The sequence below is a fragment of the Drosophila persimilis genome, unplaced genomic scaffold (genome assembly GCF_003286085.1).
Source record: "Drosophila persimilis strain 14011-0111.01,24,50 unplaced genomic scaffold, DperRS2 tig00000431-arrow-pilon, whole genome shotgun sequence".
NCBI lineage: Eukaryota > Metazoa > Arthropoda > Insecta > Diptera > Drosophilidae > Drosophila > Drosophila persimilis.
Genome location: NW_020825312.1, coordinates 1,881,464 through 1,899,608, shown reverse-complemented (window position 1 = coordinate 1,899,608; position 18,145 = coordinate 1,881,464). Strand labels below are relative to the sequence as shown.

The 18,145-nt window shown below is 44.5% G+C and overlaps 1 protein-coding gene across 13 annotated transcripts in view; it reads right to left on the bottom strand.

Moving 5' to 3' along the window:
• The window catches only part of LOC6596041 (gamma-aminobutyric acid receptor subunit alpha-3), a 46,909-nt gene that overhangs the window by 16,155 nt on the left and 12,609 nt on the right, over positions 1-18,145 (bottom strand). For 11 of the 13 annotated variants that reach the window (XM_026989511.1, XM_026989513.1, XM_026989514.1 and 8 more), the window contains exons 3-9: positions 11,999-12,056; positions 2,899-4,146; positions 2,542-2,562; positions 1,762-1,850; positions 1,077-1,151; positions 703-767; positions 403-623 (exon numbers count right to left, since the gene is read on the bottom strand). In XM_026989511.1, coding sequence (XP_026845312.1) covers positions 403-623; positions 703-767; positions 1,077-1,151; positions 1,762-1,850; positions 2,542-2,562; positions 2,899-4,136 — 1,709 coding nt within the window. In that variant the 5' untranslated portion in view covers positions 4,137-4,146; positions 11,999-12,056. The remainder of the gene's footprint in view (positions 1-402; positions 624-702; positions 768-1,076; positions 1,152-1,761; positions 1,851-2,541; positions 2,563-2,898; positions 4,147-11,998; positions 12,057-18,145) is intronic. The other 2 variants (XM_026989520.1, XM_026989522.1) reach the window with 2 other exon arrangements.

The window sequence follows — 18,145 nt, the reverse complement described above, 5'->3', positions numbered from 1 at the left end:
ACTGCCTCGTGCCTCGTATGTTTGCCAGCTAGCTTACATATTTTCAGAGTTCAGAGTTCTACCTTTTCTTCGTTTTTTTTTTGAAGATTTTTCACTAGCCAGAGCCAGAGCGAAGAAAATTGTAGAAAATTTACAGCAAAAACAAAAATGGGAAAAAAAAGAGAATAAAAAAATATCGCGCACCGACTGCCTGCCTGTCATTTTGTGCTCTGGTCTCCCTAATGAATATGAACTTTGAGCGAAAAGAATTTGCATTTTCTGGCGCCATTAAAGCCGCTTAGCTTGGCCTGGCCTCGTCTCGCGTCTCTGTATAAAAAATTCATTCATATTCAAATCTGGGCAGGCACAGAGGACAGGGACAGAGACAGGGGAAGGGACAAGGAGAGGGATACGGACACACACCTCATTGCGTACGTAATGGTCCCGTTCCGAAATATTCTTAAAGCGAAATGCATTGGTATGATGGGATCCTTGAAATCGCCATGCATAATGAAATACGTATCCGGCGTCCAGATGCTATCATGATGATGCAGAGCATTTAAGAAGTCATAATGAGACTTATTGCCATATTGCAGTCGTGGATCGTTCCACTGCTGGTTCAATAGGAATTCCACCTCATATTTCTGCAAAGACACATACATATTGCTCAAAATATATTAGCTGTTTGATTTCTCGGGATTATCGTGGCTACCAAAGACTTACCAAGCTGCTTTCATCGGGTGATGCTAAGCTCAGGAGCAGCACATTCACGTTGACCGTCAGGGTGCCTATTCAATGGGATTTAGAGTATGCAAAATATATTAAATATACAAGAAAAACCATCGATAATATTACAATTTTTATTGTGCCAATGGAAAAAATAGGCAACAAACAAAAAATAAATGGAAAATACCAAACCAAACCAAGTCTTCACTTAACCAAAAAGAGGGGAAACAGATATCGAAACGAAAGTAAGTCAATGAATGTCTAACTCTACTATATGTAAGCAACAACAACAGAAAAAAATCTAAATAAATAAGTGTTTTTTGTATTTATGCATCTTTTTGATGTGGAACTTTGGAACTTTGTACACCAACCGCGATTGTGGGGTCTCCGTGGATTTTGATTTGTTGCCATATCGGGCGATTGTAAACCACAGCAAAAGTCTTCATCTGTAAAATTCAATGGGAAATTGTCTAAACAATTTGCTATCATCATTTGGTATCACATAATAATCTGAGGGTATTTTCTGTTTCTTGTTTCCCCTCTATACCACTTGAAACCCGAGCGACCCATTATAATGATTTCCAAGGGCATAAACATATCGAAAGATCGAAGGATGGTCTACTCCCAGCAATACTTTGTACGAGTAGGTCCCCTACAAGCCCCCCATCAACCCATCCTTCAGACAGTCCATCTCCTTTGTGCATCGCCCATTAAGTTTAATTGATTTTATAGTGTCCATGCATCGTTGCCCTGCTTCTCCGCCGATTGTTGTCTGTGGGGGGTTGTCACGGTGGCTGCCCCCCCCACGTCCCCCATCCCACCAGTCTGGCCACAAAATTCTTAACGATGCCAGCCAGAGATACAAAAACCGAAATGGAAACTGCATCGCATCGCTTGTTATTATTGTTATTCGGAGCTGCTCCATTCTACTACTCGGAGAGTACTTAGACAAATTGGAAATGTAACGTTCAGAACGAGTGAAACACGAGTGGAAATATGGGGCGTGTGGGCGTTTGGGCGTGAGGAGGGGAGGGGAAAACTTCATGAACTTCTTACCATTTACAGGCGGCAGTAATCGTTTGTCGTAGCGCTTCTTCTCAAGCAGTAAATCTAATATCTCCTTATCCGAACTGGACTCGTCGAATCTGTGTAGGGCAAACGGAAAGAATTCTTTAGTGCGTTTGTAGACACAAAAAGGATGTACACTGTACAGTTTATGGTTAGTACGAATAGTAGTCAAAATATATAATTATTTAGTAAGTATTTATTGTAGATAGCCCTATGTGTAGGGATTTATCTATGTACAATAGTTTTTGGGGGAATATGTTGGTTAGTGTTAGGGATAGATACGAGTACGAGTATGTATGTCGAACAACAAAGCCAATTCAAAGATAAAGTAAGCAAGCGAATTTGGTAGCAGAGGGGATCTTATATTATGTATTATAAGAGTCAAACAATTTTGGGAATGAGAGCATCTGAAGTATCTTTTGAAGAATCGCACTAAAGCTCTTGTTTATTGCAAATAAAAGAGTGGTTTTTGTTTCAATTTGCATGCAAAACCTCAGCAGAAATCGAACCGAAACCCAATTTTACCATTGCGGTTGGTGAAGTCAAATAAAAACTCAAAAATTAAACGAATATTCTGTTTATAATTGGAGAAAAAGATAAAACCGAAAATTGTGTTTTTCTTTTTTTATATCTCTTTGTCCATACAATACATTTTCTTTTTCTTTTTTCTCTTTTCTGTTATTGGAGAGAGAGAGATAGAGACAAAGAGAGAGAGAGAGAGAGAGAGAGCGTGTGTGTGTGGTGAGGAAGAGGTGTGCAATAACTTACTTCGACCAATCGATGCCATGACTGAAAGAATTTCAAAAGAAAAAATAAATAGAAAATTTTTTCGTGTTGTTTTAAGGGGTTACCAGGCGATACAGAGAGATATATGTATGTATATAGAGAGTGGTGGAGAGACAGACAGATAGATAGACAGATAGATAGATAGATGGATAGATAGATAGATAAATAGATAGAAAGATGGATAGACTGGGAGAGAGGGATACGTGTGTTCGAGGATTCCTCAACCAAAACAAAAAAATGTGTAATAAAGTTTCGAGTGTCCCGGTATGCATTGGATGGTTCTGGGCTTTGGGCTTTGGGCTCTGGGCTTTGGGCTCTCTGTTGTGGGACTGCACTTACATGGGATGCTTGTCGAGGGCACCCGTCTCCGACTGTGTGGCAGCGGCCGTGGATGTGCTGGTCAGATAGCAGAGCATCAGGATGACACTGGAGGCGGCATAGAAGCTGAACGATTGGCTATAGTGCTTGTAGTGCTGCCCCAGATACTGGTAGGCGGCCGCCGATGTGGCGGCGGCCGTTGCACTGACATTGGCTATGATTGCGGCTGACATTGTGGCGGGCAGAATGCCGGAGGATGCATATGTGTCGCGCCACGGCTGGTAGGCTAGTGGTTGCTTGCGTGGATCCTCCCCTTCCAGCTCCTGCTCCTGCAGCTCGTGGTCGTCATGCCCCTGCTCCACCTGCCACTGCAGCGAGGTCGCTAGGGCAGCTCTCGCATGCAGCAGCATCTCGTGCAGGGAGAGCGTTGAAATGCCAGCCAGCGTGGCAGCAACCACTGCGGTGGAGCCAAGGCCTGGCCGAATCCGGCCCCAAACTGCCGTCGCATCCGCATCCGGATGTAGCCGTCTCCGGCGACGATTTTGACGATGCAGCTGCTGCTCATCGCGATCGCGATCTCGTTCTCTGCTTATCTCTGGGCTGTGGCCTAAGCAATTGGGGCAGAGTGTTTGGTTTTGCTTCGTTGTTGCCTCAATATCGATTCCTGCTGCCGCTGCCGCCGCTGCTGCTGCCGCTGCTGCTGCTGCTGCTGCTCTATCGACGACAATGGTCGTCCCGTGTGTCGTCGCCAACTCGTCGTTCTCGCCGTCGTCGTCCTCGTCGTCCTCTTCTTTGTCCTTGTGCGCCACTTGACTGGGGTTCTTGTTGTTCTTCTGGGGCTGCTGCTGTTGTTGCTGTTGTATCGTTAAAAGCACTCGAGTTCCCGCTTTTAGATGTTTGGCGTTTGCTGTTTCTGTTTGCGTTTCGACGACAATTTCTGTTGTTGTTTCGGTTTGCGTCTGCGTTTGCGTTTGCGTTTTCGTTTTATGATTTTGTTGATAGTTATCCTTGATTTTGATGTCCTCAGCTGGTCGCAATGTGGTCGTTGGCGTTGTCGTTGGCGTTGCCGTTGTCGTTGCTCCGCCCGTCTCTCCACCCTCCACGACTCTGACTGTGGAGGACGCCCTGCCTGGTCGTGTTGTTGTCGCTGTGGCTCCTCTGGCACCGCATTGATTCCTTCTTAGTTGCTTGCTGGCTGCTCTAGTTAGTGGTTTTTTGTTGTTGGGCTGCTCTTTGGCTGCTTCAAAGACGCAGCCCATGTTATGACAACTGTAAAGAGCCATTAAAATACACAAATCAATTCGCAATCAAGGCTGAAACTAATTAGGCCACTGCAAAAGCCATTACCACTGCAACAAAATCTAAAATAAGAATCTACAATGACGCCGACACCCACTTGACTGTCACTCCCATCAGCACTCGCACAGATACATATGTGTATGTGGCACCTTTTTGATGGATGTGGTAATATCGGATTGTTTCCACGCCCAGCTGCGTGCCCCAACTAAATGTAGGTGTCAGTTGCAAGTTAGCATGATTCCTGAAACTGATTTATACGAGCCGGAGTACTCAAGGAAACATTTTGGAATGACATCAGTCCATCACTTGTACACCGACTAAAGGATACCCATTATTGAGATTTGATTCCTATTCCAGCAGAATAATTGCTTTTCAATGAATCAGTGGATAAAAAGTGGACGTAATCTCCTATCGATCTCGATCTCCTATCTGCTGTTTATGCAAATAAATATATAACTTATGAGCCAACAAATAATTTCTTCTATCTGTTACACCTGCTGAATATCAGCTCTTCCACTCAAGTAATACTTTCTTGTTCATTTTCGGAAGATCGCATAATACCCGCGTCCAAGCTAAAAGCAAACCCCAGTAGCACAGAGAATTTTAGAGAAAAATGCTCTAAGGTAGCCCTGAGCGAGTGTGTCGCTTGGGGCAGACCCAAAAACCCGATTGTCAGTCAGCCAGTCAATGGGCCAAGCGAATTTTTTATTGTTGCATGTCAAAGCCGCCTGTCTTTGCCATGTCTTCTCTTCGGCTGTTGGTTGTTGGTTGCAGGTTGTAGGTTGTTGCTGCTGCTGCATTTGCAGTGTCTGTTGCTGTTTTGGCTGTCAGTTTGCGGCCAAGCCATAGAGGAATGCAATTTTCATTTTAGACAGAGATATACAGATACACACATATCCGTATGTATGTACGGATATACATAAGTCGGTACAAGTTTGGATCTCTTTTTTGACATTTATTTCAACATGCAAGGACCTGCTGCGGTCAATGCACCAAAACGAAATAAATTCGAACCGCACAAATTCAATTTCCTTTTTAGCTCTAAATAACACTGATATTCAGTGATGTGGGTCTGATTAGATACATTCGCATGTATGTACATATGTACGATTAGGTTTGTGTGTGTGGAAACAAATGTATATTTAATCGGCTTAAATGGAACGAAGCATTGTTTGAAAAGAAGTTCTAAGGAATAGTTATTTGTAAAACAGTTTAAGCTGCTTATGGAGTTTCTTTTAAGTGATTTGGATTGTTGAATTTATGGAACAGCAGCTAAACCACAGGCAATCCAAACTTGATTGCCAGAACAGCCACTAAAGAAACTTTGACATGACCAAGTCCTGGCCTCTTACCCTACCAATCCCTACCACAAAACACACACACACGCACACACACTCAGGAGTAGGGAAGGATGTGCCGACAAGCCCAAGCCAAGCCAAGCCAAGAGCAGGCACTCAGTGGCTCTGGCATTCCATTCCGGAGGAGGGGGAGAAGGAGGAGGCTTCATTATACATTTATTCGATTTTTACGTGACTTTGGCCATAAAGCACGAAAATAAACCCCGAATACTCGTAGAAGACAACAGATACGAAAAGTAATAGCACAAAAGTAGGAGCCGGTCTAAGGAGTACCCATGTAAATGGTGTTCATATACAAATTGGTACCGATATGGCCTAAACGTGTCCTCCCCATCCACATTTCCTATGTCCTGGGCCTGTGCCCCGCCTCCACCCACATGTGCCAGGACAATTATCGACCTCAATCCATTTTAAACGCTTCTACAACATGCCTCCTTCTGTTGCGGCTGCTGCTGAAATAGACATACGAATCGCTCTTTGAGTTTTTCAAAAACTGTCAATTCGGGAGAACTACAAAAAACCAAAAAACAAAAAATGAAAACCAGAACGAGAACGGGGGGAAAACCTATATCAAAATGAAAACTTTTCCGGCTGATTATCGAGTGGACCACAAAAACGAAACAGAAATATAACAGACCATAGATCAGTTGATGCCAGGCTTCCTTTGTAGCCTTCCTGCCAGGCGCTCCCTGCTGATATCCTTTATGCCTTCCGGGCCATAAATTTACACAAGCCCTGCTCGAGACTGGTCGTCCCCCGTCGTCGGTGACTGCAACTTGGTCCGAGTTAATCCTTCCATCGTCTGGCGACCGGAAACGGCAGCAACTGACAAGCCACAGCCACAGCCACCAACTAACCCCGAAACACAACCAATCCTCCATTTTGCCGGCCCTTCCGCCCCCCTACCCCTCCTCCTCTTTTTGGTTAGTATCCTTGCCCAGTTCCAGTTGTGCATTTCATTTTACGCTCTCAACTCTTTTCATATTTTTACTGGGAAAACTTTGTATAGTCGTCCCTTTTATTTTTTATCCTTTTTGTTTGTACGACTTGTGCAGTCAATTTAATAATTTGTTGCTCCTCCCCTCCCTTCGCCGCACTCTGGCTGTCTCTCAAATTAGTTGACACTGTGGGGCATTTGAAACCAAAATTATTTGCATAGTTTTTGTGTTGCTGTTGCCGTGGCTGCGGTTAGCCACACATGTCGGATACTTAATATACTCTCAAAATAGACTGACAGCCAGTCAGCCAGCCAGCCGGCCAGCACACATTTTGGCCACGTTTTGTGCTGGATCAGATCAGCCAGCTTTAATGACCTAATTTGTAATTTTACCCAAATCCAGGGGCAATCCAATTACACAGATGTGCAACCAACACTTCCCGTAGGACCACGCAGGACCAGGCAGAACCAGAACATCGCCAGGCAGAAATTAATTGAAAAAAACTATTAAATTAGGATGGAAGTCAAGGCGAAAGGATGAATAATTAGCACTTAGCCCGGCTAACTAAATTAGATGGAACTGAACCGCTTGAAGGTTGGTTTTTGGTTATTAAACCAATTTGTGGATTATTTGCTGAAATCGCATCCCGTTTATCGACGACTCCACCGAAACTACTTGAAGCAAGGTCGGTCGCCAATTTCCAATTTACCAATGCCAAAGGAACTGACCTTTGGACTATTTTATACGACCTCCAACCTGCCCGCCTGTCTGTCTGCCTGGCTGGCTTTAAAGGAAATTTTCAAGGAAAATATTTTAATTTGCCATTAAACGGCCAAGTGAAACGGCTAACCTCTGCGAAAGAACAATAACAATAAAAGCCAACTTTTGCCAACAACAACAACGGCAGGAGAAAAACAAGAGCAATAAGCAACAATTACAAACAACTTGGTATCGATTTTTTTTTTTTGTTTGTCATGGCGCCATTGTTCGAAGTCACGAACTTTCCAGGTACGAAAAAGACAAAACCAAAAACCAGAAACCAGAAACAAACCCAGAACCAGAATACAAAAAAAAAATGTTGATTAAGCCCATTGAAATGTTCTTGAGGTTTTTAGCGTGAGGAAAATGTGGGGGAGGACAGATTATGAATTATTTGGTGGGCAACTCAACAACTCAGCAACTCAACAATGGAATATATGTATGTACCATTGTTCGACGAAGGCAGGATTCCGATTATATATACCTTGAGGGTTCAAGCGATCTCTGAGTCGCATTGCCCTTTGGATGGATGGGGGCAGAACCGTTGAAGCCCTGCGTTTTAATCGGAAATTTCCGCATAAATTAAATGCATTATAAATGAGTTCAGCTCAATGGTCCCTTGTCGGCTAGAAGCCAAAATCGTTATCCATTATGGAGCATAATCTGTTGCATTAAAACTGATTAAAATGTCATAGCATAGACCAGAAATTTATGGCCAGGCAAATGTGGTAATTGAAGTACGGCACTTGACCCACATACTGTGTGTGGATGCAACTGGCATTTGGGATGCAGTCAGGCAGCCGGGCAGCCAGGCAGTAAGAGCAATCGCCAGGGGGCCATTCACAGGGGCAGAGTCACATTCTATCCGGCTGATGGCGATGCCGATGCCGATGCCATGCCTAATTAAATAACTCGATAACTAAGAGCATTGGTATGCAGGTGAGGCAAAGTGTAATGGAGTCGAGTGTAGTGGAGTGGAGTTCATTCGCATTTCAATTAAAATGGAGACCAGCAGAGAACACGGATACACGGATACACGAATCCACGGCTACAGCCACAGACACACTCAACAAATGGCAAACCACTCCGAGGGACGCTAAGTCGTTTAGGCTTAAGTCAGCTTATTGCTCGGAAAAGTAGGACACGCGACGACATAGTTGACATACGACAGCGACGACAACGACGACGACGATGACGACGACCTGTTGGTGGGACAATTTTCCAATAATCGAACATACTCGTACATACATACCATACATACAAGTTTAATTAATGCCAAACAGCGAAAGTTTTCAACCTTTTGGCGCTAATTTGATTTTAAAACTAATTTTAATATTCATTTCAGGTCTCTCATAACTGAAAACATTTGATATATACTATATATTCATGTGATTCATGGCTGAGGTGAGCCATTTGGCCCCGGCTAATTGCACATTTGGACGGTTTGCGGTGCCAACGTTTGCACAAAGTTAACGCAAAATGACAAAGTGCAAATGTGCAACGCTCGCGTGGAGATAGAGCAGGAATTGCGGTTGGGCTTGGGGTTGGGCTTGAGGTTGGGCTCGGAGAGAGAGGATGCAGTGCACGGCTGTAGGTGGTGTGGTGGTGGTGCCATCACATTCTGTTTACACTAAGCACTGTCCTCTGCCCTCTGCCCGTTGCCCTTTGCTCTCACTTGATGGCGAACACAGAAGAATTCGAATCCGAAATCAAAAGCCAAGTCAATGAGTTCAAAGTTGTTTGGTTGTGGTGAAATGTAAGGGTATATCGTCCAGGAAGAGCATTGGGAATTTTTTTATTTGGGGTGGAGTGGCAGAGACCACACCTGCTTTCCGATTCTTGTTTGCAAATTGCATATTTCTCTGCTGGATAACCTTTTTCCCACTCGATTACGAATTTTATTCATAATTTAAATTTAATGAATAAATTACGGTTGATACATTAATGGCTGACCGCAGAAGAAGCAGCAGAATCACCAGCAGCAGCAGCAGCAGCAGCAGCAGCAGCGGCTTAAAGTGCAAAACGGATATCGGTGTCACGCCCACAAATATTATATGGACGTGCACATAAATATTATATAACCACCAACCATAGCATAGCATAGCATAGCAGGGACCTTTCATCGATTTGTTTGAGTAATTAAACAATCGCCAGAAGAAAATCCCCAGTGATCCAATTTTTCGTTTAATCTTTTCGGTTCCATTTGGGCCACTTTATACATACATATATCATATGTATGTGCGAGTATATCGAGAGGAGAGGAGAGGAGAGGAGAGGCTGTCTAAAATCTCTAAGGGGAGAGTAGTAGCTGTCACAGCCACTTATATGTACATACATATACATAAATGCCATGCATCAGGGATATTTATGTGAATAAATTATAATCAACGAAAAGAGAAGAGCAGCATCCTTGCAGACTGTAATAATTCAGATTAAAAAGTATTTATACACAGTGACACTGACATGGTCTGTAGGGGCTGCTCCTGCTCCTGGTCCTCGTCCTCGTCCTGGTCCTGTTCTTGGGGGGTATGGGGCGTGGGATGGGGTGGAGTGGGGTGGGGTGGGCTTATGCTGCTGGTCACGCGTGTTCGCTCTGATATTTCGCCATAATAAATTGACATTTTTCGGACATTTCTCTTGAGCTTCTCCGGGCTCTGCGGGCTCTTCAGGGCTCTCCGCTCTCCGCTCTCGGAAATGGAAAATGGGTGCTGGGCGCCGTGGGAGCTGTCCGTCATTTAAGCTTTTTCTCAATGCTTCTTTTCTCGGCTGTCGGTTTTTTGTCTGTCGCTTTTCGGTGGTCGGTGGTCGGTTGTCGGTTTTTCGGCTCTTGGTTGTTGAGGGCAAGCAGCTTATGAAGAGATTTCGTCAAGAGTTGAATTGGAGCACCATTTGGGTGGAATCGGTCTCTGGTCCAAAGTAATCTCGCTCATCCCATGCCCCCCATGGCACCCCAAGCTAATATTTAAAATGATTTCTGTGTGAAAATTCCCCTACGAAATCTGGAAAATCGAAAATGCTTGGCACTCAAGTGCTGGGGGGCAGGAAGCGAAATAACAGGAAAAAGCAATAAGCATTCAAATAAAAACTGGGGAAAGAAGAGAGCGAGAGCAGCGACAAATAATTTGGCACAAAAGCAAATAAACAAGATAAACGAACAAACAAACATTTAGGGAGGAGGGGAGGGAAGGAAGGAAACAACAAAACCGAGGAAAGACAAAAACAAGACAGAAACAAAGCCAAGTACCCAAGCACATAATGAGCATAATGGGCGTGTTGAGAGGGAGGTCTTATAGGGGCACGGCACACATATACCCCATCCATGCCCAACCCCTACCCCTACCCCTAGCACATGAGACGCGAGTGCCAAAGAGCTTTTTGTGTTGGTTTTCCCTCTCAGTGCTAGAATAAGCGCCACTTTACATGCAAACATACACATGCACTCACAGACAGAGACACACACTGATAGAGAGAGAGAGAGGGAGATTGGATAAGGGTAGAACAGTGGGATGCTGGATGCAGTTGGAAGCTGGGAACACTGGGAGTGCAGTGGCATCTGCAGAACGAGGGCAAAGGCACGTCGCCCAACCATTTAAACTAATCTTGAGGCAGTTTATTTATACATATATATACATATATCTCAAGGGTCGTTTGTCCTAACAATGTGCTCTCTGCTTATACTCTACGAGTGGGTAGGAACAGATGTACCCATCCTCAGGCAAGCTATAAAAAAGGGGAGCAAACACACGACAGGGACAGGGGCGACAGAGACCCTACAAAAGCCAGAGACAGGTGAGATCTATGAACGCATTGAATACACATGGAGGGGACAATAGTTCATGGGTCACAGTGCTATGTGTGCTCTGCTATTAAGGGAACCACAAATCTCTATCACAATTATACAAAGCCAATGAGGTGTGGGATGTATCCTTCGAAAGAACGACATAGCTTTAAGGACAGTTTTGGAAAAGATATCTAGAATATCTGGCAAAAACCATTTTCATAAATCCCAAATATCTTCACTGCCTCAACCTGATGGCTTTTGAACTGTCACCGCACTCCCCTTTGAATGAGCTCCTAATCTGCCTGATAGTTGTTTTGCAACAACAGAATTGAATATGTACCTTACTTGGGCCACCCAACCTTTGGCCCCGTCCATGCCCTGAGCAGTTGAATAGATCGTTGAGCTCTTGAGGTCACAGAGAGGCGCACACTTCACTGACCTTTAGCCTGGGACCTGGGTAATACCCGTTTTGAGGCTATTTAATTTCTATATAAATATTTTGCCTTAGACCACAAATCTGCGGGTCATAAGCCGCAAGGACGCGCGGCCGGGCACACGACATGCAGCTCCTTGAGCGGGCTTCGGCTTACAGGCTTCGCCTCAGCCTCGAAAGCACGCCCGAATGAACTTGTATTAAAGCAGCCGGAAATTAAACACACAAAAGTTCTCCAAGAACCTGGCCGCACCTTCACACACAGACAAGTACACACACACACACTCATGGTGCACTCATACATGTGCTTGTTGGTGGTTTACATCTTTTATGGCCGCCCCTCCCCACCCCCAAATTTTATTTCCATTTTTATATTTTCCCCGAAACTCCAGCAAAAGCTCTGTCCGTTTTTCTTTGTTGGGTGTTCCGCTCGAAATTTGAAACGCATACAACAGAAATACATATCTGTGTAAAATCCTCTGCAGTGATTGATGACCGACGGAGCAGTGCTTTTCCCCACTGTGTGTGAGTGTGTTGTCCTTTTTTTACTCACCAAATTTAACTCCGCAGCCAGTTCAATGGAATCTTCTGACGCTCCACACAAGTGCCAGCTGGAAGAGATGAGCCAATTAAAAGAAGCAATTATTAAATTAAATATATCGAGTCAAGGCCCGCCCTCCGCCCCGCCCCCACACAGCCTGCACATTTTCGCACTTGAAGACTGAAGATGAGATGAGATGCGTCTGGGGGTTAATTCCCCTTCGTCCAGGCCCCGAAAGCAGAAAGCAACAGAGCAGACGCATACGCCTCCCAATTTGTGCGGGGAGGGGCTTTTAGAAGAAATTGAACATATGATGATGATGATGATGATGATGATGATGATGATGATGATGATGGTGATGATATGGAAAGGGGTCGGGTTGAGGGTGGATCCTATTAGACCCGACCGATGTCGTTGGTATTCCCCAGCATGTTCCTTTTGGCGCAAATGATGGAAATCACTTAACAAAGAGAGTGGGAAAGTGGATGACGATGACAACGATAGCAACGACAACACGGCTTATATGACAGGAGTGAGCTGTTGCTGCTGTTGTTGTTCTTGTGCCTGTGAGTGGTGTGAGTGGAACTTGTGTGTCTGAGTTCTTAATGAGCTTTTGTCTGCTGCATACTTTTCAGCGCTGTGTTGTGCACTGGAGACGCACACGACTTTTGCGTCTTGTGCTGCTGCTTTGTTCAAATATTTGACAGCCAAGCGGCAGGCAGACAGGCCGGCAAGCAGGCAGGCAAGAGGCTCAAAGTCCCTTGGTTATTAATGCTTAGTTTCCCAACTAATGAAAGAACATGAACGTATTGGAACGAGAAATTGGTTTGAGCCTAGCAATGTGGAAGCTTCGAATATACATAAGAATATAGTACCCACAGAATTTTTCTTACACAAAGTGGAGGTCTTTAATGAGGGTCGCTTGAAGTTTGCCTTATTCGTTTTCTAGCCACAGTACTCAATGTCTTGTTAGTGAGACTTTCCGTTTCCTCAAACTGATCCAGCCACAAAATCACTTAGGGCAAAGTTCAATCAAACGAGTTAATAACTTCCGCAATGTGGCAGCCAAAATTAACCATAACTCTCGGTCTACAGCCAACCAGAACTGACCCATTAGTCCCTGCCCTCCCCCTGTTTCTGTCTCAGTCTCAGTCTCGGCCATGATGGCCCCTCTGACGAGGATAGTGGCAGGTGGGCAGGGGGGCTTACATAGGTTATTCGCTTGAATGGCGGGACAAGGCGACTTGAGGCTACCGGTGGGAATGTGTCAGGTAATATGGGTATGGTAATTTTAGCGCTTGTCTCCCCACGGACCCGGGCACACACAAAGGCAATCACACACACACACAGGACACTCAGGTGCACATGGAATAAAAATGCCGGAGCACATGTCACATTTGCCACATGAGTTAACGTGGCTCATTTATCATGGCTAGCTTCCTATCCTGTCCTGTCCTGTCCGCTCTTGTCTCCCTCCGGCTGTGGTTCAAGGTGACCAAGGCATTTGCTCGCCAATCTGAGGTCGTGTCTACACTCATGTATGCGAGTATCTGTGTGTATTATACAATACACATACACATACATATATGTATGTATATATAGCCAACACCAAAATCTAATTGTAGCCCCTAGGCATAGAGAGATGGCAGCACAACTTTAATTAAGGTGCCACCGACTCCCGCTTCCAGCTCCCGACTGGACTCCTTTCCCACTACTCTCATCACAATGCAATATTTATTAGTGCGTGTGTGGTGGTCGGTCCGTTCCCCCAACACTTGTATGTATACATAATACTCGTCTGTACGTATGTGTGTGTGTGTGCATGGCTCCATAGCATGTGTTCTATGGCATGGCATTATATGTCGCCTGACTAAATTTAGATATTCAAATCGATAAAAAAAAAAGAAAGAAAGAAAGCCCTGGCACGCACGCATTTTTAGTGCCTGCCCAACTTTTGCCTCGAAACGTTTTCCATATTCTCAGAGCTCGAGTTGGAGTTGGAGCCGGATACCAGGAGACTGGGAGACATGTGTGCAAAGGTCGCGCTTTTGTTATAATTGTGTGGAGATAGTAAAACGCAAACTGTTTACAAACCTGCCACGAGAATCGACATCGGCCCACTAATGCCTTAGCCTAAGATTGAGGCTATCCTGATACGATACTCGTAGTAGCAGTATTTCCCCATGGGACCGCCTACTCATTTGTATGCTCGATGTTCTGCAGGGCGAACAGAGCGAGTTCCCAGTCAGACTGTATTTGAATATGGATTTTAGTATGAATCATGGACTGTGTTACTCAGAGAGGAGGGGCTTCGGCTGCTTCAAAATTCGTTGGGTCTTCCGTTTAAATCCTTGCCAGCTGCCAGGGCATTCAGCAGCTGTCTCCTGGGCCGTTGTTTACCTTCAATTATAATGCCTGAGACGGCCGTCTTCTAATAGTAATTATAGGACTGCTTCTCTCTTCTCTCTTCTCTCGTTCGTGTGTGTGTTGTGTGTTTTGTGTGTCGTGTGTTGTGCGGAGGTGGAGCCTTGCGTCTGTGTTGTGTGTGGGAACTTAAACTTTTGCTTTACTTTCACTAATTGAACCAATTGGGGCCGCACATACGGCCCCCTATATCACTGCCCCCGCCATGCCCCTGGGGGCTCTTTGCAATATTTATGACCATATCATATATTGATTAAATAATTAGTCGCTCTCTTCTACAGGAGGCCGATTCACATGCATTTAAATACAATTTATATCAAATACTCGAACGTATATAAATTTCAACCCCCCGCCAGTGCCAGTGCCAGTGGCAGTGGAAGAATTTCCAGTTGCATTTCATTTAATAAAGCATTTGGCACAGACAAACACGGCCCAGACGAGTGCCGACTGGTGCCGGGTAGGCGGGGGGGACCTGGGGCGGACGTCGGTAGGAAGGAAACTTAATTAATTATTTATACTCAGCTTGTTAACAATTTTTTGCCCCTCCTTTTTTAACATTCTCTGTGTTTGCTTTTACATTTATTTTTTATTTTTTTCTCTGTTCTGTTTCTCGGGCGGCATCCCGGGGGCTGTTTGAACTGCAGGCTCACAAAATAGGGTTAAGTATTGGACCAGGCTAAAAGCTAAAAGCTGAGGCTGAGACAGACCAAAGGATTTCGTAGGGGAGCAGGCAAAATAAGTGTAGATTTGAGCGCAAAGGTAATGAGAAGTTTCGGGGGGAAGTTTTTTTTCCGGTGGACGAATGTATTTCTCTAAAAATGTTTGTAATGAATAGAAGGAAGCATTCCGGCCCTTTTGTACATATTTTTGATTAGCATCTTCGAGACTTTTTTTTGATTGGAAGCCTAGCCTATGCCGGATCGGTATTATTATAATAGAACTGCCATAGAAACGATCGGTTGAAAAACCAATACAACACAATGTTACACAAAATGGAGTCCGTAATTCAATAAGTTACTTTCACTAAAAAAACCCATATATCTTTGGATCGGTCAGGCACTTGTATCGGCTTTCTTCAGCGTGCTATTTAGGGGTCATGATTTCCCAATTTTGGAGAATATAAGTGTTGAGTGTTTGGTGTTTTTATTTTTTGAAAGATTCATTTTTTATTCTCCTTTATTTGAGTTTTTTTTTTAAATAAAATGGTTGCTGGAGAGCCTCCTGCTGATGGCTGGCTGAGAATATGCGATATTGATGGATATTTATGGGGTGTTCGTGGCGCCAGAAGGCAGAAAAGCTCTCAAAACACGTGCTTGATTAGAGTCCCACACCACGGCACACCGCCGCCCTCCCATACGGATATTGCGGATATTCGTAACGCCAGCGGACATGGCTCAATCAGGGTACACAAATAACTATGGATGTGGATGTGGATGCGGCCCAGGGGCAGGTCCAGAGGCAGGGGCAGAGGCAGAGCATCTAAATTGGCTTTGTAACTGTTGGAATTTGTTTGTCCACCATTTTATTTGGCCACATCGCATCGGTGGAATGCCTGCCAGTAGGAGCCGGGTCATGTATCGATTTTCCTATGGAAGCTTTGAACATTTTTAATGGCCCACGTTCTTTTTTTTTGTTTTTCGTTTTTGGTTTTTGTCAGTTGCCAAATATTTGCGCCTATTGTGTGGCGAAAATATTTATTCGGCATTTGTTTCCGCTGTGATTTGGCTACGGAAGAGATAATTTCCGCTAATTGCCTGCTGGGGATATTGCGGAACAGGACTCCGACTAGATGCGGGACTATTTAGTGCGAAGTTATCGAATAAATTAACAGCTACTAAATCATGGGGAAAGTCAGCAATTTGTAAATTAGGGCCAGAGTCCCGTTGAGTCTCCTGCATTGTGGGGATGCCAGAGAAACATTCTAACTGGATTACTTCGACTAGATTATAAATTCAACAAGAGTAGGAATTCCGCACCCCACGTCCCACGCCCCACGCCCCGCGCCCCCGCTCACATTCGACAAATAACAAAGTTAATTAGTTTTATGCACAGCCTTTGTTTGCACAAAAAGAAACACACAAAAAAGAACCAAGCAGACCAAAAAATAAAAAAGAAAACTTAGCGAGGGGAAATCAGTAGAAAGTTTTCACATTTCCGTGCAAGGACATGCGTGACGTCGTCGTCGGGTGACCCCTCCGTGGTAACTCGGCTTTCACACTTGCCACTTTCTCACACATACCTTAGAGTATACTATACCCGCACACATATGTATGTATGTTCTGGGCGGCTCTGCTCCTTCTGGGGGCAAGAAAACAGACTTGCACGAGGCTTGAGAAATTAAGAAAGCCGGCAGGCGAGCGGCAAAATAATACATATAACTACTACGGATATATACATGTATGTATATGTTTTTACGGTATATCCGTCTACAAAGGACATTGCTATGATTAGCATTTCAATGGTGGGGAAATGGTTGGTGCTTTTTTCTGTGTGTTTGAGCGGCGAGGAGCGGAGCGGAGCGGAGCAGCTACTGCCAAGGATATTATTCATAAAATGCAATTACTTTTAATGCCCAGGCAGGCCTCGTGCCTCCTGCCTCCTGCCTCCGTGCAGTGTAACTATAATTAGATGGCCAATTATGGCGTTGAAAATTGAAATTTGCAGCGACTGCAGCAGTCAATTTTCTCTCTCCCAGCGAAACAATGTAGATGAGGCCGGATCTGCATCTAGCCCCCGACGTTACGTATACGTAGCGTAACCCACAAAAAAGAGCTCACTGGGGACCTCTCAGTCACGCGTTGGCATCTCAAAACAAAAAATCCTGCACCGACCGCCTGCTGCAGGCAGGCAGCCAGGCAGGCAGGCAGGTGGTGGCCATAAAAAACGTGTCATCCAAGCGATTATCCTTGCGTGTCCGTGGATTAATTCTAATGCTCAAAATGACGCACGATTTGGCCTAATGCATGCGGGCTTTTCTAATAGGATGTATGGGTCAAAGGGGACACCGACCCACTCTCTGGATGTGGGAATGTAGTATGTAGGTCACCTCTAATCCGTATGCTCGTGTACGTGTTGTCGGGCAAAACCCTATCTCACGAATCTCTGAACGAGTACAAACAAGGCAACAATCAGGATCAGTATTTAAGGAGCGGTTTCCAACAATGTATGCAGTCCTTTAACTGATTTTAAACATTCGATACCCATCTCTGCCATTGACTATCGCTTTAATCAACTTCCAAATCAGCAGCAAAACATTCCACTGCAATACTTTGTTCACGGCTAGGCCCCACTATGATAGAATTTTAATTAATTACAAAACATACGCGAATAAAACCAAAACACGTTGGTCCGTCGGAGCCGTCAAACTGTTTGGTAATAAAGTCAACCGGCTCATTTGGCATTTGAGGCAATTACATTGCAATGTTTATATCAATTAAATGGGCTTCGCTACTCTGGCGCTCTCTCTGTCAATCCCTGGGGTGCCCGCAACATGTTTACATTGCATAATAATTAAAAATAATAATTGTGGTGAATTAAATGACAAGTGGAAATGCGATCGATGGTGCGGGCTTGAAAGTTGAAAATGTTTAAATCCCTGAAAAACTACTGCAGAATCCAATGCCGAAGAAGGAAATTGTTTATTCAACTCGGAAATTGTGACATCAAAGTGCGAATAAGAATGAAGTTGTAGAATCTTAGGGATATAGATGTATGTATGTGTATTTGGGTGTACAA